Source organism: Sminthopsis crassicaudata, chromosome 1 (assembly GCF_048593235.1).
Source record: "Sminthopsis crassicaudata isolate SCR6 chromosome 1, ASM4859323v1, whole genome shotgun sequence".
Taxonomy (NCBI): domain Eukaryota; kingdom Metazoa; phylum Chordata; class Mammalia; order Dasyuromorphia; family Dasyuridae; genus Sminthopsis; species Sminthopsis crassicaudata.
The window spans coordinates 85998143-86024866 of record NC_133617.1 but is presented as its reverse complement, the minus strand read 5'-3'; the positions used below and the strand labels follow the sequence as shown (position 1 = coordinate 86024866).

General features: G+C 34.5%; 1 protein-coding gene across 2 annotated transcripts in view; it reads right to left on the bottom strand.

The window, feature by feature from the left end:
- The window catches only part of TRAPPC9 (trafficking protein particle complex subunit 9), a 968086-nt gene that overhangs the window by 272110 nt on the left and 669252 nt on the right, over nt 1–26724 (bottom strand). For both annotated transcript variants that reach the window (XM_074264738.1, XM_074264741.1), the window contains one exon: nt 9390–9481. In XM_074264738.1, coding sequence (XP_074120839.1) covers nt 9390–9481 — 92 coding nt within the window. The remainder of the gene's footprint in view (nt 1–9389; nt 9482–26724) is intronic.

Below are 26724 nucleotides of genomic sequence, written 5' to 3'. Positions count from 1 at the left end.
AACCATCCTCTATAAAGCTCTATTTATCAGTTCTTTCTCTGGATGTGGATAGCATCTTTTGTCATAGGTTCTTTATAATCAATTAAAGTATTTGTAATACTCAAAAGGACTTACTCATTCAAAGAGCAATACTGATGTTATTGTATACAATGTTCTTTTGGTCCTGTTCTTTTCACTCCACCTTATTTCATACAAATCTTTCCATGGTCATCATTTCTCATATGATGATCATTATTTCATTAACTCATCTAAAAATAAGTTGTTTAGCCATTACCCAATTAACAACCATTCTCTCAATTTCCTCTTATCTTGTTATTTGGTTGTTGTATTTATCTCTCATTTTTCTGTTGTCTGAGGCTATTTGGATCTAATTTTCTTTCTAGAATATTTCAACTGCTTTTTTAATGAATGTCTTCATTTTTTCATTTATGATTAGGATCAAATTATAGGGAGCTGTATCTTAGCTCCTTTACTTTTCAGAACATATTCTTCCATTCCTTTCCACATTTTCTGTGTTTTCTGGTCAGTATAGACAGAAATGTTTTGTTTAAATTTTCATTCTTTTATATTTGAAGATCATTTTTCTGGTCACTTGCAGAATTTATTTTTATTAATGAAATTGCTAAACTTAATTACTATGAGTCTTGGAATTAATTCAGAGCATAGGTGTCACCTTAACCCCACCACCAGAAGTAATCTGTAGATTCTAACAATTGGCACTTTGTATTTCATGATCAGAAATTCTGCTAAATTTTCTTGTATTATTTCCCATATTATGGTATTCCAAGTTTTTTGACTTGAATTCTTCTGGGAGCTCTATACTGCTTAAATTATTTTTATGGTCATTCTTCAAAATCAATGTTTTGATTGTATAGAGATCATGCTTTCCTAGTGCTTTTACCTTTATTCACTTTTTCTCCTTTGTTTCCATGTACTTACATTTCCAATTGGTTATTGTCTCATTTATTTCTTCGCTGAGATGTGCCACTGGTGTAAAAACTTTCTATTCTCTCAATTATTTTTGTTGTGTAGGCCATATATTCTACTTTTACAATTTTTATTTCTCTTTTTAAATATCCAGGAACATCCAGTTGTGATTCTGTGCTTTCTTGGGGATCCAGAGTGTTCTCTGCTGCATCAGATGTAGACTTATTTTTCTTTGTCTTTCAATATTTATTTCCAAGTGTCTAAGAAATATTTTATCTGATCTAGCCATGTTTCCTCCTACTATTGATATCTTCCCTTCTTCCTGGGGTCTTTGGTATTTTCAGTGTGTTTTTTTCTTTATTTTCTTCTCTTGCTCATTTTCTGTCTCACTTGCCTTTGAGGATGGTTTCCCTGACAGCTAGACCTTAAAGCATCTCAGCCTCCTCCCATGCTGAGGAACAGCTTACCATCCTCTATTCTGACCCAAGTGACATCTGAACAGATGTGACCCCAGCTTGATGTTGGGCTCCTTCCCTCAGACTGTGGAGTGTCACACAACCATCTTTTCATGTGTTTTATTCCCTTTTCCTCTCTCTCTTCCTCCAAACTCTCTTATGCAGAACACTGCATAAAAAATTTCTGCTTTTTGGATCTCTGTGGCACTGGGAGAATGGGAAAGCATTTCAGGATATAAAGTTGTTTTCTGCTGAAAGTAGATAGCAGTAGACTGCTTGTGCAGTCACACTTCCAGGAATATAGGAGATGGTGAGTGAAGAAGGACTGAGGATTTTAAGAGTTAAGAAATGCCTTTTTGTGATAACTTCATTGGGACATTACTTTGTTTGGATTCATTGTATCCTAGAACTACTGAGAAAGTTGGTATTGCTTTATATTTTATGTTTAATTCCTATTATGCAGAGATTTGAGAGGCATGAGAATGAGAGAAAATGTCTAATCATCCCTAAGCACCACATGCTAGGTGATTAATAAATTCATGTTGACTTGATTTTCCCAGAAACACACAAGTCTTGAATCAGCTCAGACTTTAACCTATGTCATAGGATCATATTTTAGAACTGGATAGGACTTTATAGGCCACCTAATATAACACCTTCAATTTACAGGTAAGGCAACTGAGTCACAGAGAGATTAAGTGAGTTTTAGTCACATAGTTATTAAGTGATTGAGCTTGAAATCACAATTGGATCTTTCCAACTCCAAATCTAACTTTCTATGCACTGCACTATCCAGTTATGTAATGGGAAAGTAGGATGGTGAAATAGAATGAGCCTTGCAGGAGAAATTAGGATACCTGGACCTGAATACTATCTCTGAGACTAACTAGATTAATGAATAGGTCAAGGAACATTCTCCAATCTGAACTTTCCTTTTGTCCTTGATATGATATTAGCACTACCTCAGAGGTCTTTAATGCAGATCAAATTAAATAACTGTAAACTATAAAGCAATATAAAATGTCAGACTGTGACATTGAATCTAAAGGTACAAATGCAAAATTGATTTTCCGGTTAGTCTGTCAAAAACATTGAAATGCCTACTAAGTGGCACGTTTTCACAAAGTTTGAGATACAAGAGCAACTAAGTGACACAGTGGATAAAGTAACAGATTTGGAGTCAGAAAGACATAAGACACTTACTAGCTATGTGATCTTAGGCAAATCACTTATCCTATCAGTAAAATGAGCTGGAGAAGGAAATGGCAAATTACTCCCTTTCCCTTGTCAAGAAAACCCTAAATGGAGTCAGGAAGAGTTAGACATGAATGGAGCAAATGAACAACAACCTCAAATCAAGGCAAAACAAAGTTCTTTCAAGGAGCTCAGAGTTCAATGGAGTAAATATTCAAACAACTTTGGATAAACAAGATATATACAGGATAAACTGGAGAGAGACACTAGCTTATAAGGAGGGATAGGAAAAAGCTTATGGCAGAAAGTAAGATTTTAACTTGCACTTGATTTTAAAGTCAAGAGGTACAAGGTGAGGAGGGAGACAACTAAGCATAGAAGACAGTTAGTGAAGTTATATGAAGTTGGAAATGAAGTATTTCTTTTGAGGATAAAAGGTCAGTGTGTCTGGACTAAAGAATATATGAGGGATAATAAAGAATACAAAGACTGGAAGATGAGAAAGGGCAGTATTAAGGCTTTAATTCCAAGGAGGATTTCATATCTGATGCAAGAAGTAATAGGGAACCATTAGAGTTTATTGAATATAGGTACAATGTGGTGAGATTTATGTTTTAACATCAATTTGAAAATTGAATAGAGTATTGGATTGGTGTGGCAAGAGATTTTAGGAAAAGAGAGCAGCCAAAAAGCTATTGTAATAGTTCAGATGGGATGTTAAGTTGAGGTAATGAAGGCCTGCACTGTGGTGGTGGTAATGTTAAAGGAAAGAAGAGGGTCTATATAAAAGATTTTCTAAAGCTAAAACAGACAGGACTTAGAGAAAGCCTGGATATAGAGAGGTTAGAGAATGAGGAGCTGGAGATGACACCCAGATTGTGAATTTAGGTAATGGGATGCTAGTCTGAAGATAAGGAGAGAAATTGGATCCAGATAAATGGATTTAAGAATAAAAAGACGAAAAAGACAATGGGAGAAAGAAAGCCCAAAACAGAAAAGTCCCAGAGGATACCCACTTTTAATGGGCATGACCTGGATGAAGATCTACATGAATAAAAAAAAACATTGGTGAGATAGGTAGAGAAAAAGGAGGATAGAATAGGGCCACATTAACCTAGAGAGAAAGGAATATCAAGGAGAATAGGGTGATCAACTATATCAGAGAGTAAAAAGAAGTGGAGAAGAATGAAAACTTTGAAATGGTCATGAAATTTGGCAAGGCTATATCTGAGAAGTTTGGCCTATCAATGTTTCAGCAGGCAGAGTAGTTTGAAATCAAACTAAACATGTCACATGTCTCCAACCTTTATTTAGATATAAGGTAATGATAGAATAATTAATTAGTGACTTTAGGAGTGAAATTACCAACTTGGATTTCATAAAGAGTAAAGCAGAATTTTAATTAGCCAACCCCTCTAGTTTGGAGAGGAGATCATAGCATGGTATTACATAAAGAGGAACTTGTTTCTAATATTTACTCCCTGATTATCTTGGGCAAGTCACAATCTCTTGGGGTCTTAGTTTTCTTATTTGTCAAATGGAGTTGAGATGTGATACACGCTGCCACCTCTAAGTCTATAAGTCTTCATTCCCAGATGAAGTCGAGAGTCACAGAATTTCAGAGTCAGTTAGAAAAAATACTGTAGTGATCATTCAGTCCAGTCTTTTAGTTTAAAGGGAAAGAAAGTGAAGTTCAAAGAGAGAACAACTGCCCAAGGATATAAACCAAATTGGTAGTTCTAGGATCCAATCTTAGATCCTCTTACTCTAAATATGATGCCTTTTCTTCCCTTTATAATGAGACCATTTATATTTGGATTTGTATAATATGCCAAGTCATTTTTTGTGGCTCTAATTCCTGTAAAACTCCTAATAGAATCCTAATAGAGCCTAAGAACCTTTGGAAAATCTTTATTGTGTCATTGCCACTAAATCAACAAGGTAGATCATTCTATATTGCAAGAAGGGATAAATACTAGTCCCAACCATGCATCTTGGGGCAAGAGACTTTCAATCTCTTTTAGAAAGAAGAGTTATGATTGCATTCCTTTTAACTAACAGTGGTTTAGTGCCCAAATTGTGTGCTGCTAGGTTTCAGTGTATTTGCACTTACTCTTTTACACCAGACCAACAAAAAAGTTAGAATGAATTGGAAGAAGCCTTAAAGGTCATTTTATTCAATCCTCTCTCTGACACTGGAATCCTCTCTACAATCACCTCTTTGCATCTTTTATGTCTGTCCCACTGCTCTTGGTCTAAATCTGAAGGGACAAAGACTGTTCCTTGGCAGCAATGTTGGCTTTTATTATCATGTCTGAGCCTAGACCCTGTCTGATGGAAGGTAGTGAGAAAACTATTTTTAGGTAAGTCTTATTAGTTCTGTGCTTATCTGAAGTAGATAACCTGGCATTTGTCATGCATAGGTTTCAGACTTCCAGCCTCAGCTCTTTCATAAAACTTAAAGGATTTTTTCCTCTGCCCTCTTGATATAAAACCTGAATGCTTGCATGCTGTGTAAGCAGTTTTATTTCATCACATAACTCTTGGTAACTTCACTGAGCAGATGAGAAATTCAAATCTTATTATAACCTTTAAGAGTGGAATAAAAGAAACAACAGTTAAAATTGTTATTACTAGCTTTGGGGCAAGCGCTGGTCTAGAAATCATGGGACCTAGGCTGGAGTACCAGCTTATAACCTACTAGTTCCGTAATCTTAGGCAAGTCATCAACCTCTCTGTTTCTGAGCTTCCTTTTCTGCCAAGTAAAGGGTTTGGGCTGCATGATCTGAACAGTTCCTTCAAGTTTCTACACACTTATGTTCCAAGGTCCTTGCCATCTCTAACATTCTACATCCAACTCTTTTAGTTGTTAGACTTATACTTATCCCTAAGTTCCAAATAAAATACTATCTAACACAGTTGGGAAATGGACAGATAATGCATTAAATACTGCATACTATAGAAAGTTTACAATCTTTATATTATGATGGTCAATGGCTTGATTTTTTTCAAATGTACTTTGTTAACCAACCAAAACTAATTCATTATTTGTTTAAAAATGACAGAAGTGCTGACTAATATACTCACAGAGAACAGATGTTTGGGAATATCTAGGGAGCAGGAACAATTTACATCACATTATAGTTACTAAGTAACCCTGGGTTAAACCAGAGAGGGTCAGTTGGCAAGTTGAGTAGGTTTGTATACATACAGTAGTACCCAGATGTTTACTGCCCAATAGGTAGCTTAAAATCCAACCAATCAAGCTTTTCTACCTTTCCTTGCACCACAGGAAGAAACAGAAGTTGGTAAGGAAAAAAACAAATGGTTCTTAAAACTCAGTATTTCGGGGTAGGAGGAGCTTTACTAATCATAACCTGACTTTTTACCCAAATTTATGGAGGTTGCAGAAAGAGGGATACCTTCCCCCCAATATCTGTCCACGTCCAGCTTTGGTTAGAATGCTCTTTTTTAGTTCATTTAAGAAGTTTATGTGATCTTCTGAAGATAGGGTTATATTTTTTTTTTTCTCAAACAACTTTACAAATAGCCAAGAGTAAGAAAATATAACTTACAAAACATCAAAGTTTTTAGTTAAACAGTGTGTAAAGCTTCTCCTAAAAAAGAGCTTATAGGGATAACTGGCTGTACTCTTACCTGCCAAGGCATGAGATGTTGAAATGATCAACTGCCATCCTGCCTCAGCAGGAACCTCAGATCTTACTTCTCTATTTCCAGCATGGACTGGTAAGAATGGCACTATATTTTAAAGAATAAGACCTGGTTTTGAATTCTGTCTCTCCTACTTAGTGACTATGTGACCTTGGTCAGGTTACATCACCTATCTATTAAATGTCATGGTTACACATTATCTATAAGGTCTTTTAGGAGCTCTAAATTCTAGGAATTTTCATTCCTGACTCCTCCCAACAACTTCCTGTGTCACAACCTTTAAGAATCAATAGTCTTTCACATTAGCATGGTGCTACTCATTTCCCATTGCTCCAAACTAATGAGGTATGTCTCACATACCGAGGAAGTGTGCATCAATTACTTCATATATAATGAGTCTAGGTGGCTAGAAGCCTGCACGCTTCATTGCCATCCATAAAATTCCATGAGAATTTGACAAAGTTCTCAGAAGCATTAGTTGAAACCCCCTACAGTAAACTTATTAAAGAATATGCAAAAGACTCAGGAAAAAACTGAAGGCAATACTCACACAATGAGATCACAAATCCAATGGAAAACCAGAGTATACAGTATGTTTATAATCATATAAATTCTTGTCAATATCAAGAAATGGGTTACTTATACATGCATACCTATCATTTTAATTTTGTTTTTGTATTATAGAATTATCCAGCACAACTTATCATTTAAAAAACAACAGCTTTGCTATTTGCTGATTTCAAGTTTGTATTTTATAAGTACCACTTGTCTAGAGGAAAACAACAAACAATGCCAGTTTTGTCATCAGAAGATCATGGAATAATGAATAAGCTTCCTAATACTACTGTAAGTCAGATATTCTAACATACTTGCCTTGACATTAAAACTGGCATTTAGGCTTAAGCATTCCAATTTATCTCAGTCTAAGCACGAGTCTTCTTACAGTTTATTTAAAAATTTAAAAGCCATTCTTAGCTCACAGACTGTATAAAAACAGGCAGCAGGCTGGATTTGGTCAGTAGGCTACACTTTGTGGAACCCTACTCTAGAATACAAAATCTTATGTCAAAGTATATAGAATTTGCATATTTCAATAATACTTTCAATATAGCTAAACAAGGGAGCTAGTCAGATCACCAGCATCAGAAACTTCACTGATGCTGGAAAATATCTAACATAATTGCTTCCATCTTGGGAAAGAAACAGATGAGAATGAAGTTTCATCTGTCTCATCTAATTATATTCAATACTTTTTTCACACCTTATCTTCTTTCCCCTACTCTGGAACTTGCATTCTTGCTCTTCCTTTCTTAGTGTATCTGATGAAAAGGTCACTTCAGTTGACAATAATCATGTGGTAGGTGTGAACTTATCCAATATTTTATTAATTTGTTCATTTTCTATCAGATGTCTGAATTTTAGAACCCCAGAGGAATTCTGGTACTGACTTCCACCCACTGATATTATTATTTATAATAATCTTCAAGTAAAAAAGAGCAATGACAAATACAGTGACGTCTGTTTGGTATCCAGTTTGATATTGTCAATACATTGATTTTTTTAAAAATAACAAAGTAGATAATAAAAAGCAATAGTAAAAAATAAGCTGAATTCTTACTTTTGGAATTTGTCCTTTAGGATTATATTTTAGCCTCTCTTTTCCAGACTTACTTTCTATTATTTTCCTTCATGAAATCAGTAGTCCAAACAAAAGCCTATTTGCCTGTTTGCTTTTCTGGGGCATGGAGAAAGCATGTAATTGATGCTTATAGATAGATACTTAGTCAATGAAACTGTTTCAGAGCTTATGAAATTGTTCCAGGATGGGCTCAAGACCACGAGAAGGACTTATTTTGATTCTTCTTAATAAAAAGAATAACTCAGATACTTTGCAGAAAATAAAAATCTTCATTCCATGGATTCTGTGAATTGTAATTTTTGATATAGAAAAGAAAATGATTATAAATAAGAAGGGTGGCAGCACCTTTCCTGGAAAATTGGAAAATTGATGGACTCCTCAATCTAAGAAAAGGCTGCTAGAAGAGGTTGGAATTAGAAGTATAGCAGGAAGTGCTTTTCCTGAGCCGTTCCAATGGAGTAGTAGACAAACCTTATTCATTATTTTCAGGTTTCGATTTTGTTTTTTGTTTTTTAAACAACAGATTAAAAGATTTGATCTAAAACAGGCTCATACTGTGCCTGTGTCATGTCAAATGAATACAAATAGAAAAAATTACTCTGACTTCAAAGCAGTGTGATATTTTCTTTCTTAATACAGAAAAACAGAAAATTCATCGCTTGGAAAAAAAACAACAGATCACAATATCTTTCAATATATATATAATATATGTATATGTGTATATATATATATATATATATATATATATATATATATATATATATATATATATATATATATATATATGTGTGTGTGTGTGTGTGTGTGTGTGTGTGTGTGTGTGTGTATCAGAAGGTAAACCTTTAAATAAAAGGTTAATAATAACAAACAGAAATAATCATTCTTTCTGGGATATACTCTCTTATTCAAGTCATTTTCAAAATAAGTACTTGTGCATCCTGTCCATAAAAGTGCACAAAGAGTCTCGTTTATCCTAACATGATTTAAGCTCAAGAAACAAGGACTGATAGTTGTGAGTTCAACTGAAGCTGCTTGACTCTTCTGAAATTACTTATTGCAGGCTTCTCTTGACAACAAAGTTCAGGATCCATATATTATACTGCACTAAATTCCACTAACATATCCAGAAGACATGCTTATCAGAAAACCAATTCTTCAAAAGAGAAGCTTAAATCACAAACCAAACTAGGTGTATATTGATATCTTTTGATAGCAAAGCCAAAGTACTTTCAAAACTTACAAAACACTGAGATAGAATTGAGTCAAAAACTCAAACCAAGTTGAAATGATGTTCAACCAATAAATTTAGCTAGCACAATTTCTGAGACCCAATTGTAACAAAATTAATCTTCTTATAGCTTCTTCCAATGTAAAGGTTTTCGTGCCTCACATGAACATTTAAGATTTCTCTAATAACTAACCTTTAAATGACTGATTATTAAGTTAAAAAAAAACAATGTATATCCAAACAAAATTACTTTTATCTTTCAGAGATTACTCACCCCACTGCAAAGGAGCCAACTGGAGATGCTCCAGAACCAGCTGATTGAGGATCCCCTCAACACTTGCTTCCCCATGTCGCTTCAAAGATGGGTAAATCAAAATTAAGGAAAACTGAAGTTCTGAATAAAAAGTTCTCTACAAATGCAAAAAGGCAGATATTGTACACACCATTGAATTAGACCACAGGGAAATAAAATTTTAAATTTATGATAAAAACATAAAGATAACCAAATACACAAAAATTAGAAAATAATCTCTGAAATAACACTTCAGTCAGGGAAAAAACCTAGAAAAATACATGAAAATACAATCACATTTTAAAATATAAGATACAGATAGTTTGAAAACTGAGAAAGAAAACTATAGACCAATCTCCTTAATGAATATTGATGCTAAAATCTTAAATAAGATATTAGCAAAAAGACTTCAGAAAATCATCCCTAGGATAATACACTATGATCAAGTAAGATTTATACCAGGAATGCAGGGCTGGTTTAATATTAGGAAAACTATTAGTATAATTGACCATATTAATTAACTAATTAACCAAATTAACAAAAATCATATGATCATCTCAATAGATGCAAAAAAAGCATTTGGTAAAATACACATCCATTCCTACTAAAAACACTTGAGAGTATAGGAATAAATGGACTATTCCTTAAAATAGTCAGGAGCATATATTTAAGACCGTCAGTAAGAATCATATGTAATGGGGGTAAACTGGGACCTTTCCCAGTAAGATGAGAAATGAAACAAGGTTGCCCACTATCACCATTACTATTCAATACTGTATTAGAAATGCTAGCCTCTGCAATAACAGTTGAGAAGAGATTAAAGGAATTAGAGTAGGCAATGAAAAAATCAAACTCTTTGCAGATGATATGATGGTATACTTAGAGAACCCCAGAGATTCTAATAAAAAGTTATTAGAAATAATTCACAACTTTAGCAAAGTTGCTGGATACAAAATAAATCCACATAAATCCTCAGCATTTTTATACATCACCCAGAAAATCCAACAGCAAGAGATACAAAGAGAAGTTCCATTCAAAACAACTGTCGAGAGTATAAAATATTTGGGAATACATTTACAAAACACTTGCACAAAAATAAAGTCAGATTTAAATAATTGGAAAGACATTACGTGCTCTTGGATAGGTCAAGCGAATATAATAAAGATGACAATATTCCCTAAACTAATTTATTTATTTAGTGCTATACCAATCAGACTCCCAAGAAACTATTTTAATGATCTAGAAAAATAACAACAAAATTCATATGGAAGAATAAAAGGTCTAGAATTTCAAAGGAATTAATAAAAAAAAATTAAATGTCTAGCTGTACCTGATCTAAAACTATATTATAAAGCAGCAGTCACCAAAACCATTTGGTATCAGCTAAGAAATAGACTAGTTGATCAGTGCAATAGGTTATATTCACAGGACAAAATAGTGTACAACTATAGCAATCTAGTGTTTGACAAACCCAAAGATCCCAACTTTTGGGATAAAAATTCATTATTTGAAAAAAACTGCTGGGAAAACTGGAAATTATTATGGCAGAAATTAGATATGGACTCATACCTAACACCATATACAAAGATAAGATCAAAATGGGTCCATGATTTAGGCATAAAGAATGAGATCATAAATAGATTAGAGGAACAGAGGATAATCTACCTCTCAGACTTGTGGAGGAGGAAGGAATTTGTGACCAAAGAAGAACTAGAGATCATTATTGATCACAAAAGAGGATTTTGATTACACCAAATTAAAAAGCTTTGTACAAACAAAACTAATGCAAACAAGTTAGAAGGGAAGTAACAAATTAGGAAAATATTTTTACAGCTAAAGGTTCTGATAAAGGCCTCATTTCCAAAATATATAGAGAACTGACTCTAATTTATAAGAAATCAAACCATTCTCCAATTGATAAATGGTAAAAGGATATGAACAGACAATTCTCAGATGATGAAATTAAAACTATTTCCACTCATATGAAAGAGTGTTCCAAATCACTACTGATCAGAGAAATGCAAATTAAGACAAGTCTGAGATATCATTACACACCTGTCAGATTGGCTAAGATGACAGGAACAAATAATGTGCAATATTGGAGGGGATGTGGGAAAACTGGGACACTAATATATTGTTGGTGGAGTTGTGAAAGAATCCAACCATTCTGGAGAGCAATTTGGAACTATGCCCAAAAAGTTGTCAAACTGTGCATACTCTTTGATCCAGCAGTGCTACTACTGAGCTTATATCCCAAATAAATACTAAAGAGGGGAAAGGGACCTGTATGTGCCAAAATGTTTGTGGCAGCTCTTTTTGTGGTGGCTAGAAACTGGAAAATGAATGGATGCCCATCAATTGGAGAATGGTTGGGTAAATTATGGTATATGAATGTTATGGAATATTATTGCTCTGTAAGAAATCACCAGCAGGAAGAATACAGAGAGGCTTAGAGAGACTTACATCAACTGATGCTGAGTGAAATGAGCAGAACCAAATCATTATCCACTTCAACAACAATGCTGTATGAAGATGTATTCTGATGGAAGTGGATATCTTCAACATAGAGAAGAGCTAATTCAGCTCCAGTTGATCAATGATGTAGGTATGTATGTATGTTTGTGTGTGTGTGTATGTATGATTTGATGTTTCCACAGAGTCTAGCATATTCTTTTACAGGTTGCCTAAATTTAACAAGTATTTGTGGAATTCAATTAAACAATCTATTAAATCATGGATTTAATTTGTCTATGGATGAAACTGCCTTGATGAAGGCCGAGAGAAATAAAAATATCATAAATGTATAGGTAACATTAATATTTAATAATGATTGATAATAAGTTATTATTAATGAAAAACTGTACTTTAAAAAAATTTCCACTGAGAAGCAGTGGAAGCAAGTTGACCACCCCCCAGTAATCTTTGATCACTGAAAAGTTTGATTATTATTCTATGAAATTTAAATTAATAGGATCACATCAGGATGTAACCTATGATGCTGACCTCAGAAGCAGAATTCTCTACTTAACCAAACAAAAAAGTCACAGCAATTTTGTGTGTTCTTTATATAAAGACAGCAGTTCAATAATGATAATTGTTCCAGAATGCCACATTATCCTCAGGGATATGGCTTTGAAAAGATAGTATTGAAGAGCATTGTTCTAGGAAATAACAAATACTAGTTCTATTTCTCACATTTTTGTATAATTTTAATTAATTAAAACTTTTTAGAAATTGAATTCACATTTCATTAAATGATATATAACAAATTAACTTAATGAAATTCACAATTATTTTCCCTGAAAATTTAGAGGAAAAGAATCTTAAAATAAAATAGAAATTTTTCCTTAAACCTTTGGAGGAGTGGAATTTATTAACTAATTTTCTAAGATTTGCTTTGTGTTGGACTTTAAATGAGACCAATACCAAGGTAGCTATTTAATTCCACTTTGTCATGAAAGGATGAGTTAACTCAGTAGTTAAGAAGGGACATAATTGCACTCAAAGAGACATAACTAGCTTCTTATCAAGTTCTGCAGCTTTTAGGTTGTAAATTCAAACTTTTGTGATATGAGGGGCCCAGTATATGGGTTCTTTCATCTGAAAATCACTTATTTAGATTCAGGTAAGTTTCAAAAAACAAATAAACAAGGAATTTATCAAATGAACAAATTTGATTAAGTACTTGGAAATGAAATTATTTTAAAACTGAATTTACACCCATTTGTAACTGGTAATCATCCCTAAGAATTCAATTCAATTCATTTCAATTCATCTCAAGAAATATTTATCAGGTGTCAACATTTTGTCAGGTATTAAATGAGATATAAAGATAAATAATATAAAATCTCTATTTTGGCCTCAGTTTCCCTGAATATATAAAACATTTTGTTGTAATGAAAAATAAATTCTTTTAGTATCAAAAGAATCAATATTTGGGGTAACCCAATGTATAGTAGTACACTATAGTAACAGTATAAATAATTATAAATTAAATGATAAATTTATATTATAAGTTATAAATTTCAATTTCATAGGTAGTAATAAAATTTTTCAGTGATCATAGATCAAATCACTAATTCCAGTCAAATTATAAATAAATTATAAATGAGTCATATGAAAATTTTTTACTCTGAGGGACTATCAGAAAGAGTATTAAGTACATATATGACTAGAAGAGGTAAATTAGTTATGTATTGAAGGCAGCCATGTGGTGCAGTGGAAACAGCATTGGATTTGGAATCAAAAAGACTAATCCTCAAGAGTACAAAGCTGAGAGGCAGAGTCAACTTGGCAGAATAAAGGTCAGGATTTGTCTTGAGTTCTCCTCCAGACCCCTCCAAAAACCCTTAAATAATGACTCGATGCAGATTTTTATAGTGTCAGAACCCACAAAAAGACATAATGGAACAATTTCCCAGAAGGTTGACAGGAAGAATCTATTGCACTAGGTAGGAACGAAGTGCAATTATAGCAGAGGCCATACCAGCACAGCCTGAGCCATAGGGCCACTAAAGTTTTCAGCAGGAAAGGTTTGGCCTAGGGTACAAAGGGGGCCCCAGAGCAGGAATGGGCTTTGGAATTTATTAAATCAACAGTGATAGCAACAGTATTGTGGTAGCAGCAATAACCATGGCAGTGACAGTGAAGGCTTCTAGTGACCTCAGCTTACAAATGGGAGAGAGGAGGGGGGAGAGGCAGCTGGTCAGGAGGAGATTGCAGGATGCCTCTTTATTAGCACTGGGTCAGAACTTTGTTGTTTTGCTCATACTTGGATCTGAGTTGCAGTGCTGGCTCATAGTACAAGTCCCTAGAAGAATCTCTACATAAAACCTCTGAATCTTGGGACAAATATATCCTCGGCCTTGGAAACAGAATCTTTCTTTAACAAAAAGTTAACAATCTAGTAATAGGCTGCAAAAATGAGCAAACCACAGGAAAAGATTCTGACCAGAGAAAGTTACTATGGTGACAAGGAAGATCAAAATACACACTCAAAAGATGATAACAAAGTCAAAGCTCCTATATTTAAAGCCTCCAAGAAAAATAAGAATTGGTCTCTGTAAAGGGCTAGAACTGAGCAGATGCACTTAACCTAGCACTTTAAGGCTAATTACCAATTGGACAATTCTCTATTAACATATGCTTGGAGGATGACCCTCCCCAATTATTCAGTGCTAGCTCCATCTGTGGGAGTGGACAAAGAAGGAAAAGAGAGAGATGAGAGAGTGGAGTAGGACTGGAGGATCATTCTTTGGGGGTGGAAAGAGAGAAAGGAGGTGTGGAGATTGCTAGATCTAATCCCCTGAAGGAGACCCCAAAAGACCAAGAATAAAGACTTTTGCTTATCCTGACTCCGGCTGATTCTAAGATATTCAGGGTCATAACATGTCTCATTCCATGGTAAGGCTCAAAAGGAATTTTAAAAATCAAGTAAAAGAGGTACAGGAAAAATTGGGAATAGAAATGAGAGTGAAGCAAAAGGAAATGCAAAAAAAAAAATTAATGAGGAGAATGTCTTAAAAATCAAAACTGGCCAAATGGAAAAGGATGTACAAAATCTCACTGAGGAAAATAATTCCCTAAAAATTAGAAATGACCAAATGGAAGCTAATGACTTTATAAGAAATCCAGATATAATAAAACAAATCCAAAAGAATGAAAAAAATAGGGAAAACAGTGAAATATCTCATTGGAAAAACAGCTGACCTGGAAAATGAATCCACGAGAGGTCATTTTAAAAAATTATTGGTCTAATCTCTCTATTTTTGATCACCTGCATTTTTTATTTCCTTCACAGGCTAATTGTACACTATTTCAAAGTTCAATTCTTTTTGTACGGCAAAACAACTATTTGGATATGTGTACATATATTGTATTTAATTTATATTTTAAAATATTTAACATGTATTGGTCAACCTGCCATGGTGGGGGGGAATAGGGGAAAAATTGGAACAAAAGGTTTGGAAATTGTCAATGCTGTAAAATTACCCATGCATATATCTGGTAAATAAAAACTATAATTAATAAAAAAAAATTATTGGTCTACCTGAAAGCCATGATCAAAAAAAAAGGGGGGGGGCTGGACATTATCTTTCAAGAAAGTATCAAGGAAAACTGTCCTGACATTCTAGAACGAGAGGGTAAAATAGTGATTGAAAAAATTGGCCAATCACCTATTGAAAAAGACCCTAAGGTGAAAATTCCCAGGTGAAGGAGAAAATTCAATTCAAGTACAGTGGAGTCAATCAAGAAAACACAAGATTTAGCAGCTTCTGCATTAAAATATCAATGGGTTTGGAATATGATATTCCAGAGAACAATAGAGTTAGAATTATAACCAAGAATCATCTACCCTTTATATCATATACCCTTTTCATTTGTGATGAAACACCAGAGCTGAAGAGAAAATCTGATTTTCAAATACAGGACTCAGAAGAAACATAAGGAGGTAAGGGATTTAGCAATTTATCTGTTTACATTCCTATATGGGAAGATGATACTTGTAACTCATCAGAACTTTCTCATTATTATGGCAATTAGGAATATATAGAGACATAGAATATGAATGGGATAATATCTAAAAAATAAAATAAAATCAAGGGGTGAGAAAGAAATGCATTTGAAGAAAGGGAAAGAAAAAGGTATAATACTGTAAAACATGTGCCCTAAAAGAGGCTATAGAATAAGCTTTTAAAGTGAAGACAAAGAAGGAGTGAACCCTACTTTCATCAGAATTCTCAAACAATAGGGAACTGAGTCCATTTATTAAAAAAAAAAAATAAGAAGACCTATTCCCGATTGATAAATGACCAAAAGATAGTATATATATGCCCAAAGGTTATAAAATCATGCACATTCTTTGGCTTTTGATCCTACTACTAATAGGCATGAATCTCAAATGAGATTTTTTTTAAAAAGAAAAAAAAACTATATATACAAAAATATTTATAAGAACTCCTTTCTCAGGGCAAAGAATTGGAAATTTAGGGGATGCCCATCAACTGGGGAATGGCAAATAAATTAGGGGGGAAGGGGAGATCTATGTTTTCTACAAAACTTTTATTGAAATATTTTATACAACTTCATATGGGCCTTTCCGAGGAAGGGAAGGAGAGAACAGGCTAGGGAGGAAGGAAAAGAATCTGGTACTCAAAATTTTAAAAGCAAATGTAAAAACATTTGTTTTTCATGTAACTGAAAAATAAAATTAAAAAAAAAATTTAAAATACCCCTCAAAAAGTACAAATCTGGCATCAGACAGTTTCTAGCTATGTGACCAATGCAAGTCACTTAACTCTGTCTCAGTTTCCTCATCTATGAAATAAGATGGAGAAGGAAATGGTGAACCAGTCCTGTATCTTTTTGTCAAGATGGGTTCCAAATGGGACCATGAAGAATCAGGCACAACTGAAATTGAACAACAAAAGCCATATATTGATGGTGACAGATTACAGATGGAAAGTTAGAATATTAAACTAGAATCAGGGATATATTAAAATGACTAGATGAAGATATCTGATGTGATAGATATTCCAAGGAACAACACGGAAATAAATTTCAAAATATCAGAGGAAATGGTTAGGCACTGATTTTCACTTGGAGAGGGTATGTCTGCAAAGATGAAATTATATAGCAAGTAAAAAAGAACTACTGATGAACATGCTACCCGCCCTCCAGAGAAAGAAGTGATATTGACTGAATATAGACAGAAACATGCTAATTTTAATTTTCTTTATTTTTTTCTTTTATTTGAATCTTGTACAAAATGACTAAGATGGAAATATTTTATATAACTGCATATATATAACCTATATCTAACTGCTTACCATCTCAGAAAGGATGAAGGGAAGAGGAATAATAGATAAAATATGAAATTCAAAACTTTAAATAAAGATGTTTTTTAAAATGGGGAAAAAATTATCAGAAAGGGTGGGGCTGAATAACCTGGATAACTGAAAAAATACATAGTTTTGATTTTAATCATGTGGTCCTAGATCAATTCAATAATTTATTCTGGGGCTCTCAAGTTTATCTTCAGAATAAGGGGGTTGGAGTAAATGTTTCCTGAGGTTATCTTCTACTCTAATATGTGCAGATCATGGATAGTAGATGACTAAGGCAGAGCTCAGGACTCAGCCTTCTTTTCGTCAATATTTTTAATCAATGACTTGGATGAAAACACAGATGGCATCCTTTTCAATTTGCAGATGACATGAAGATGAGAGGAACAACTTATATGATAGATGATAGAAACAGGATCCAAATATTACTGGGATGGAAAACAAGTCTAATAATAAGGCATTTAATAAAAATAAAACTCATTAATTAAAAAAAACACTCAAATGTTCAAGTATGAGATAAGGCGGATATGGCTAGATAAAAGTAAGTATTTTAGTTTCATATAACAATAAAAGTACCTTGATAAGGTACCATATAAGTTCATGTGATATTATGTTCTATGAATATAAGCATATTGTTCAGACCAAGGTAGGTAATGATCCATTGTCTTTTGCTAAGGTCTGAGTAAGCATAAAGTGCTGTATAGAGATCTGAGTTTTTTATTGGGAAGAACATCATAAAATGTCTGAAGAAGGATGGCTGGTACAATAAAAGGACTAAAATAGAAGTTCTATGGGGATTAATTGAAGCATTAGGGATTTTTAACCTGGAAAAGACATGACTTTAGGACAATGTGCTCATGTACTTTTAATGTTTGAGAAGCTATCATTGGGAAGAAAGATTAGACTTCTCCTACTTGAGCTCAGATGGCTGAGTTAAAACTATTAGACACAATTACAGAGAAATAAAATTAAGGTCAACATAAGACCTTCTCACAACTAGAAGTGACCAATTATAGAACAGACTGGTTCCAAAAGATTCTATTTTTATTAGAAGTTTTTAAGAAGACGTTGGATGACCACATATGGGAGATGTTATATAGAGAATTAATATTTCAAATATAGGATTGACTGGAGAACTATAATGATCTTTAAGAGAAGAAGGCAGATTGCACTGTAGGTAGTGCTTTTAAACCTGGAATCAGCAAGACCTGAGTTCAAATTCAAGACGCTGGGGCAATTCCCTTAATTTGCCTCAATTTCCTCATCTGCAAAATGGGAATAATAATAATAATAGCATCAACTTTCCAGAATGGTTGTGAAGATCAAATGAGAAGATATTTGTAAAGCACTTTACAAACCTTATGGCATATAAATGCTATCACTACTAGCATAATGAGGATGAGCCACTGCCAAGCTATAATTTTACAGCATCCTAATTCTAAAGATGCTTATACATAAAGGGAAGAAAGACAAATAGTTACATCAACTATAATAGAAAGAATAATAAAAAGTCAGCATTTACATTGTGCTTTAAAGTTTACAAAAAGCTTTTTATCTTTTACAATTTGAGTCTGATTACAATCCTGAAAAATGATTTCATATTTAACCCCATTTCAAATATGGGAAAATACGTTAACAGATATTTTATAATTTGTCCAGTCTCAGAGTTAGTGTCTGAAGTAGGACTTGAATTCAGATCTTTTCAACATTAGTCCAGCTCTCTATCCACTATGGTACCTTGATGTCCAATGACAAAGAGAGGCTTATACAGAGAGCTAAGAAATTTGATATGAGACAGATCTGTTTTCACCTTGAGAGGTTGTTGGGACTGCATCAAAGAAGGCTGTAACGAAAATCCTGACATCTCAACTGCACCTCGAACTTTGGGAGGGACTTCAGCAGCTGGAAATGGGATAGGGTAAGGTGAAGGGGAGTCCCTTCTAGATAGATGTACAATGGTGTGAGCAAAAGTAATGGATGTGAGACGACAATATGGTGAGACAGAATGAAGAGTATGCAGTGTAGAACAGGTGAAATGGTTATAGCCAGTAATGTGGAATCACTATGTCCATTTTGGTATGATTCTCTCTATAATTGTCTTATGGAAAGTGCTTTTGAAATTGTTATACTGTATATAAATCAGAGCTGCTACTACTGAGAGAGTAGGCAGCGATATGTACATTATTATATGTTCAATTGCAATATATAGTATATAAAAATAATACAGACATTTAGGATGCTATTAAGTTTCATTGTTCATATATTCATACTAGCTTTCATTCATTGCGTAATGAAGTACAGAAGAAATGAAATTATCAATGGCAAGTTCAAAGGTGAGATAGACATGATATTGGTTATTTGTTATAAATATTAGGAATTGAGAGCTCTTTAGCTCCTGGTCTAAAAAAAACAAATCCAAATGGATACCCAAAATAGCATCCTTGAAAACTGCAAGTTTCCTGATATACCAGATTTTCAGTCTTCCTATCCTCTTTCTCCCCCAACATCCCAAGTACTGAGAATCAAAGTGACAGAGAGCAGCCAAATCCTGACTTTTTTTCTGATGAACTGAGGGTACAAGGATCTGACTGAATAGCTAGTCATCTCTAAATCTGTAACCTAGCTTTTTACTAATTCTGTGACCACAAGCAAGTCATTTAAATCCTACTGACCTGTTACCTCAACTGTAAAAATGTATATCATAATAACCTACTTGCCATGGCTGTTGTGTGGATCAAATGAGATATTTGTAAAATGCTTAGCACAGTGTCTAGCACATAGTGATGCTTAATAAATGATCATTCCTTTCCCCTCACTGTACCAAAAGGACAGAATATTTAAAACAGACATAAAGATTTTTATTTATCCACCTTAAAAAAAAGAAGCCAGAGGAAAAAGACAAATACAGTCACTCTGTTTCTGCTAAGATAAAAATAGACACACTGGTCATTGTACCCAATTAGTAAGGTGTCTTTGAAATGTGTCACAACACCCACATTTTACTGATTTACTTGGTAACAGCGCATGATGTCCAGAAACACAGAGTCTTTAGGATTCAGGCTACCTCTACTGGTACATATCTGCTTCCAGATGGCACCATCACTGCTGTGCTTATGAAGAAATCTCACAGTTAGCCAAGAGACTTTAAAAATGCAGTTGCCATGGACTTAATTCACTAAAAAATTTGAAGTGTGATTGTAAAAAAATAGGCAGTGTAGTATAGTTATACACACTGGCTACGGGATCAGGAGAATGGATTGCAGCTCATGATTAGCCATTACAATGCTTTTGAACTTTGGACAAGTATTTAAGTCTCTTTGAGTCACAATTTCTACAAAATGAGAAGTTGGGCTAATTCTTTAAGATCCCTTCTAGCTATGATGTCCTATGTTTTAAGAACCTCATCAATAAATCCAGGGTTCCAGTCCATGAGTGGCCAGCCACAATGTACTTCAAACCTGGGGAGCAGTGTCAAAAATAAAATAAAACAAAACAAAAAGATAAATGAGGAAAATGATGTGCAGTAAAGTAAGGTGATCTGGCCAGAATCATACAGCTATAAAGGGATAAATATGGAGAAAAATCCCAGATCTTCTGTCAAGTATAGTTGGCTCTTATACACTCATTATTTTGCAATTAAAACATTCCTTGATATTTTAATTGTCTTGTATCACCAACAAATATGTACCACTTGATGAGAATATTATAGAATTTGGTCATTATGTACAATAACTGTTCTTTCCTCTAGGCATTCATTGTGATGACGAAAAGACACAAGACTCAAATTAATGGAGGGAATAATAAAATCTTAATATAAGAAAAAATATGGTAAATACAATATCAATAAGTCATAGAAAATTAAGAGAATTAAGAAGTATAAAAACACTTTGGGAGAGGGCAATTTTAATAGCGCAAGTAAAGACAGAAAAGGAAAGGAAGGTTTCATTTGAACTGGACTTTTAAGTTGGTTAGAGAGGCAATAGCCCAAACAAAGCCTAAGCTAGCAGTGAGGACCAAGAAATCATATGTAGATAACAGTAGATGTATTCCAGTTTGGTTAAAGTAGTCTATTCCATTAAAATGTAAGCTACTTGAGGACAAAATTTGTCTGGCCTTCAATCTGTATCTCTAGTACTTGGCATATAATAAGACTTAATACATGATGTTATTCATGATGTTCTGGACTTTATTGTTACATACACACATACACACACATACATACATATAGAGAAAGAGAGAGAAAATGAAAGAGAGACAGACAGACATTACAAGAATATAACTTGGCTAATTATTAGAAAGTGGTACCATAATACTACTCTGCCTAATCTCTCTTCATTTTTCCTCCTCCTTTTGAATAATGATTTTTATGTCACCAAGTCTCAATGATATTTATAAGGTCCAATTTGCCTCCTGCTTTAAGCTCTCTAATTCATCTTGTTATGTACTGGGGTGGATAAAGATATGGATGGATATGATGTTGTGGAGAAAAGAATCTACAGGCTATGATAATTGTATGGATGTGAAAGGTAATGGAGGGAAGAGTTAAAGATTTAATAACAATGTGTTAAGTGCCTATTATATGTCAGTCACTATTCTGGGCACTGGAGATATAAACGTTTAAAAAATGAACCTCTCTCTGACTTCAAGATGATTCTATTCTATTTGACATAGGAGGGCTAGGTCACTGGTGGTACCACACAGAAAAAATAAAGTCAGTCAATAAATATTTTTTAATCACTTGCTGTAATCCAGGAACTATGCTAAGTAAGGATACAAACAAAGGCAGGATTATCAATAAAAACATTTCTTCATGCCTCGTGATTCTGTGAATCTTGGCCAGAAAATGGTGTTGGCAAATGATAGTATTCTCCATGGAAAGCTTGAAAGCTGGATTGTGGGATGGGATTTCATAGAAGCAAAACAGCTCGTGGCATGGTGGATATTGCCCTGGCCTGGAGTCAAGAAGAACTGAGATCAAATCTAGTCTAAGATACTTACTAGTTCTGTGACTAAAGATAAATTACTTTACTTTGACTTGTCTCAATTTCCTCATCTATAAAACAAAGACGATAATAGCATTTCCTACTAATATAAGAATATTTGTAAAGTGCTAAGCACAGTTCCTAGCATAAAGTAGGTACTTTTAAAATGTTAATATTTCTATTTTTTTCTTGGCTCTATTAACTATTTCATTAATCCTTATTTCCTAAAGAATATCTTTTAAGGCTATTTGAATATGAAGCTATTGAGAAGGAAAAAAAATCAGTATGTTGTATGGTATAGTGTAAAGAATCTCAGTTTTTCCATCCATAAAATGGTAATGCTCACTTGCTGTGAGGAAAACATTCATAAACATTAAAGCACTATGTAAAATGAAATAATTAGACTCTTATGCTTCATTTTTTCCTATACCCAATAATATTTTCTGAGTCAATGGAGAGCTTATTATATGCAGAAGGCAAGGTTTCTAGGGAATAAATGGATATTTTTATATACAAGATATCATTATAGAAGCTAAATTTTTTTTTATATAAACTATAGAACTTTATTTATATAAACTGCTAGCCAGGTGTAGATCCTCCTCCTCATCTCACATCTGGAATATCACTACTAATTTCATTTCCCTGCCTTAGATCTCTCCCTAATGCAAGCCATCCTCCACTCAGCTCCCAAAGTTATGTTCCTAAAATGCAAGCCTTATCATGTGATAATTAATTCAATAAACTCAATAAATTGCAGTGGCTCCCTATGACTTCCAGAATCAAATATAAAATCCTTTGTTTGGCATTAAAATCCTTACATAATCTGGGCTCCCTTCTAATTGTCTAGCCTCTATACACTTACCCCAATATTCATTTGGTAATAATAGCTTCCTTGGTGTTCCTCAAACAATAAACTCCTGACTCTAGGAATTTTCGATGGCTGTCCCTCATGCCTGAAATTTTCATTGTACTTATTTTTTATCTCTTGACTTCCTTGGCTTCCATCAAATCCCAGTTAAACCCTTATCTTCTACAGGAAGCTTTGTTAATGCCTCCCCATCTATTGATCATCTTTAGAATACACAGTATATGGTTAGTTTGTACAAAGTTGTCTGCCTATTAAGCTGTAAATTCCTTGAGAGTAAGGATTGTCTTTTCCCTCTCTTTTATTCCCAGCTCTTAGCACAATGTCTGCCATACAGTAGGAACTTAAAATATATAAACTAACCATAGTGATGGAAAAGACCTTGGATATAACCCCTCCCCCAATTTTATAAAGGAAAAAACCCAGAGGGAAACAATGGCTAAAATTAATGAATTACTAGAATAGCAGAAGTGCTAAGACTAGAATCTAGACCTTTTTTTTTTTTTTTAGAATTTTTTTCCCACAGTACATATGCATGAGTAATTTTTTTATAATATTATCCCTTGTATTCATTTTTCCAAATTATTCCCCCCCTCCCTCCACTCCCCCCCCATGACAGGCAATCCCATACATTTTACATGTGTTACAATATAACCTAGATACAATATATGTGTGTAAATACCATTTTCTTGTTGCACATTAAGTATTAGATAGAATCTAGACCTCTTGACCCCCAAAGCTACTTTCCATGCTGCAGATCCTTAGCATGTCACTGCAGTTTACAGACAAATAAATAGAGTTCAGAGAGGAAAAAGTTATTTGTTAAAAGTCACACATCTAGGAAGCATTGAGTCAAGACAAGCTTAAATCATCCTTTAAGTCCAATGTTCCTTCCATTGTACAATGCTGCCTAAAGGACTTCTCTGATGTAAGAGTGAATATTTTAAGAGCTATCTCAAAATCACAAGAAGAGTAGGCATAAAAGCATAAATAAATAAAAGCAGGTTGTTGTTGTTTTTTTTTTTTTTTTTTTTTGTCTAGCTTTCAGATACATGTTTCTTGTTAAGAAAGCTGATTTCTTAGATAGCTATTTCTTATCTTTGTTTTCAAAGGAGACTTCAAAATAGGATGGTGGCTGACTGGTTGGTCTTGAAGAGGACCAAAATGACATCACTGGTGGAATTGAGTTGCAGTGTATCCAATTATGGCTGATCAGACCAATATGAGCTCAGAATGCTCTGCCACAGTCAAACAAAAATAGTCCATATAAATATTTGGGGTGGCTTCTCTAATTTTGTGCAGTGGATAGCTTGGGAGTGCAGGGCATAGAATTAGACAAGTCTTCCTGAGTTCAAATCTGGTTTCAGACTATTATTAGTTATATGATCCCAGGCAAGCCAATTCAAAATACATACTCATAGGATCATAGATGTAGAGCTAGAAGAGCCCTTAAAGGCCAACTAGTCTAACTTTCTCATTTTACAAATAAGGAAACTGAGGTCTAGGATAATAATTGTATGAGAGGTGAGAGTCCAACTCAGATTTTCTGATTCTAAAGTTAGTGCTCTTTTTATTTAGATCTCATTGAACATAAAATACTGTAATAAAAACTGAAGACTTTATATATAACCTCACATTATCTCAGAGACTGTAAATAGTGTCTAAAGCACTCTGTCAGAATAGGGAAGCTTCTATGTAATTACATAAAAAGGCAAGCAACCAGGATCATAATTATAAAGTTGTAAAATAGCATTATGGCTTTGTAAATTGAGCCAATGGCATATTTCTATATTCATTTGTTTTGTGGGATACAGTACATTAAAAGCACACAGCTGAACTAATAAAGTTAATTACTTGACTGGACACCCCGTCCCCGACAGTCCCACAAATAAACAAAAAGGTTTAAGTACATATTTGCATACATAACTAGCATTATCGCTACAATAAGTGATGCTAGTTTGCAACAGTCAATGTGGTAAACTAGACATAGAATTGTTTGAGGGATCAAAAGACACAGGTTTTATCCCTGCCTCTGCTACTTATTTGCTGGGCAACTGGGAACAAGTTCCTTCTGCTCAGCAGCATTCAGTTTTTCCTTCCTAACAATGGAAGAGTCATATTAGACAATTTCTGAAGTTATAAGATCAGAGGATTTGGAGCTGAAGCAGTCACCTCCAACTATAATCCATAGTTCAAAATGCCTAGTAGTGACAGCTGACATTTATATGCTGATATTTATATGCTTTTGAGTATACAAAGTACTTCAATTTAATACTCTGATTTCATACTCATACCAATCCTGGGAGAAAGACAGATGTATTATGTATCTCCATACTGCCAATGAAGATACTGGTTCTCAAAGAGTTCATTAAGGTTACAGATAGGAAGAAGAATGCACATATTATCTCTTATATTCACCTAAAGTAATCTCACTAGCAAAATGCACAGTGAAACTGGAACTAGAACTCCAATCTTAATTTCAAATTTAATTTTTTTTCTACAATTTTGAAGTTGCCTCTTTGCATGTGAACATGGCCTGATTCTGTAAGCAAGTAGAAAAGGAGACTAAGAAGCTTGCTCTCTCCATGGTATTGAAAGAATGTTTCTTGGTAAGGAAACCTTCTGACATTCATAAATCAAGAAGTTGTAAAGATGTTCCTTCTCACTCTCTGAAAGCATATATTCATAGACAATTCTTTTCCGAGGGCGGAGCCAAGATGGCGGAGAGGAAACACAGGACTCAGTGAACGTCCTCACTCCCTCACAACCAATTAGATAAATTAAGTCTCAAAATTAGCTCAGGATTGATAGATACCACAAGGACTGGAAGCACGACTTACCAGCTGAAGAGAATCTGGAGTTTCAACAGGAAAGGTCAGTTCTCAGGGGAGGAATAAGAAAGACCAGCACAGACGGTGGGGTAGGGGCACACTGCGCCCATTGCGCTGGGAAGGGCTCTGGGATCAGAGAAGCCACTGAGGTAAAGGAATCTGGCACAGGCTGTTAGCTCTTCTCTGCTAATTATTTAGCAGTTCAGAGGAGAAAGCCAAAATATTTTAAAACTCAGATTAGATTTTCCCCGATCCTGGGGGGGGTGACTCAGCAGAGAATCGGCACCAGGGGGTGTGGCCTCAGCTACCTCCTGAGAATAGTTAAGAGACTGACAAGTGGGTGGATACGGCCCAAGGCAACACACACGGCCTAGCTTAGCTGGAGGGAGTGGAACTCAGCTCCAGGAAGTCCCAGAGAAGCGGAACCTTTGAACTAGGGACCGCGGTTTCTGGCAGACACTTCCAGTTTGAGCACAGGGGCTTCTTACGTCACCTGCTGCAGACACCCACTCCCCACCCGGACACATAGGCTGAGCTTCCTGCAGTCTTCACTATTCTACGCCCTCGAGGCACAGCAGTGCTAATCACCTCTGAGGCACTCCCAGGGAGAGGGTGGGGAACTCTCTCCCAGAGCTCTCTCTTAGCTCAGGCTCAGGAGCCGCTGCATCCATCCCGTCTGGGAGGAAGCTGGTAAAGAAGTAAATAATTTCCTACCCCAGAGACAGACCCCAAAAGATTTTTTTTAAGTATGAACAAAAAAGCTAGAAAAACCATAGATTCCTTCTATACAGAGAA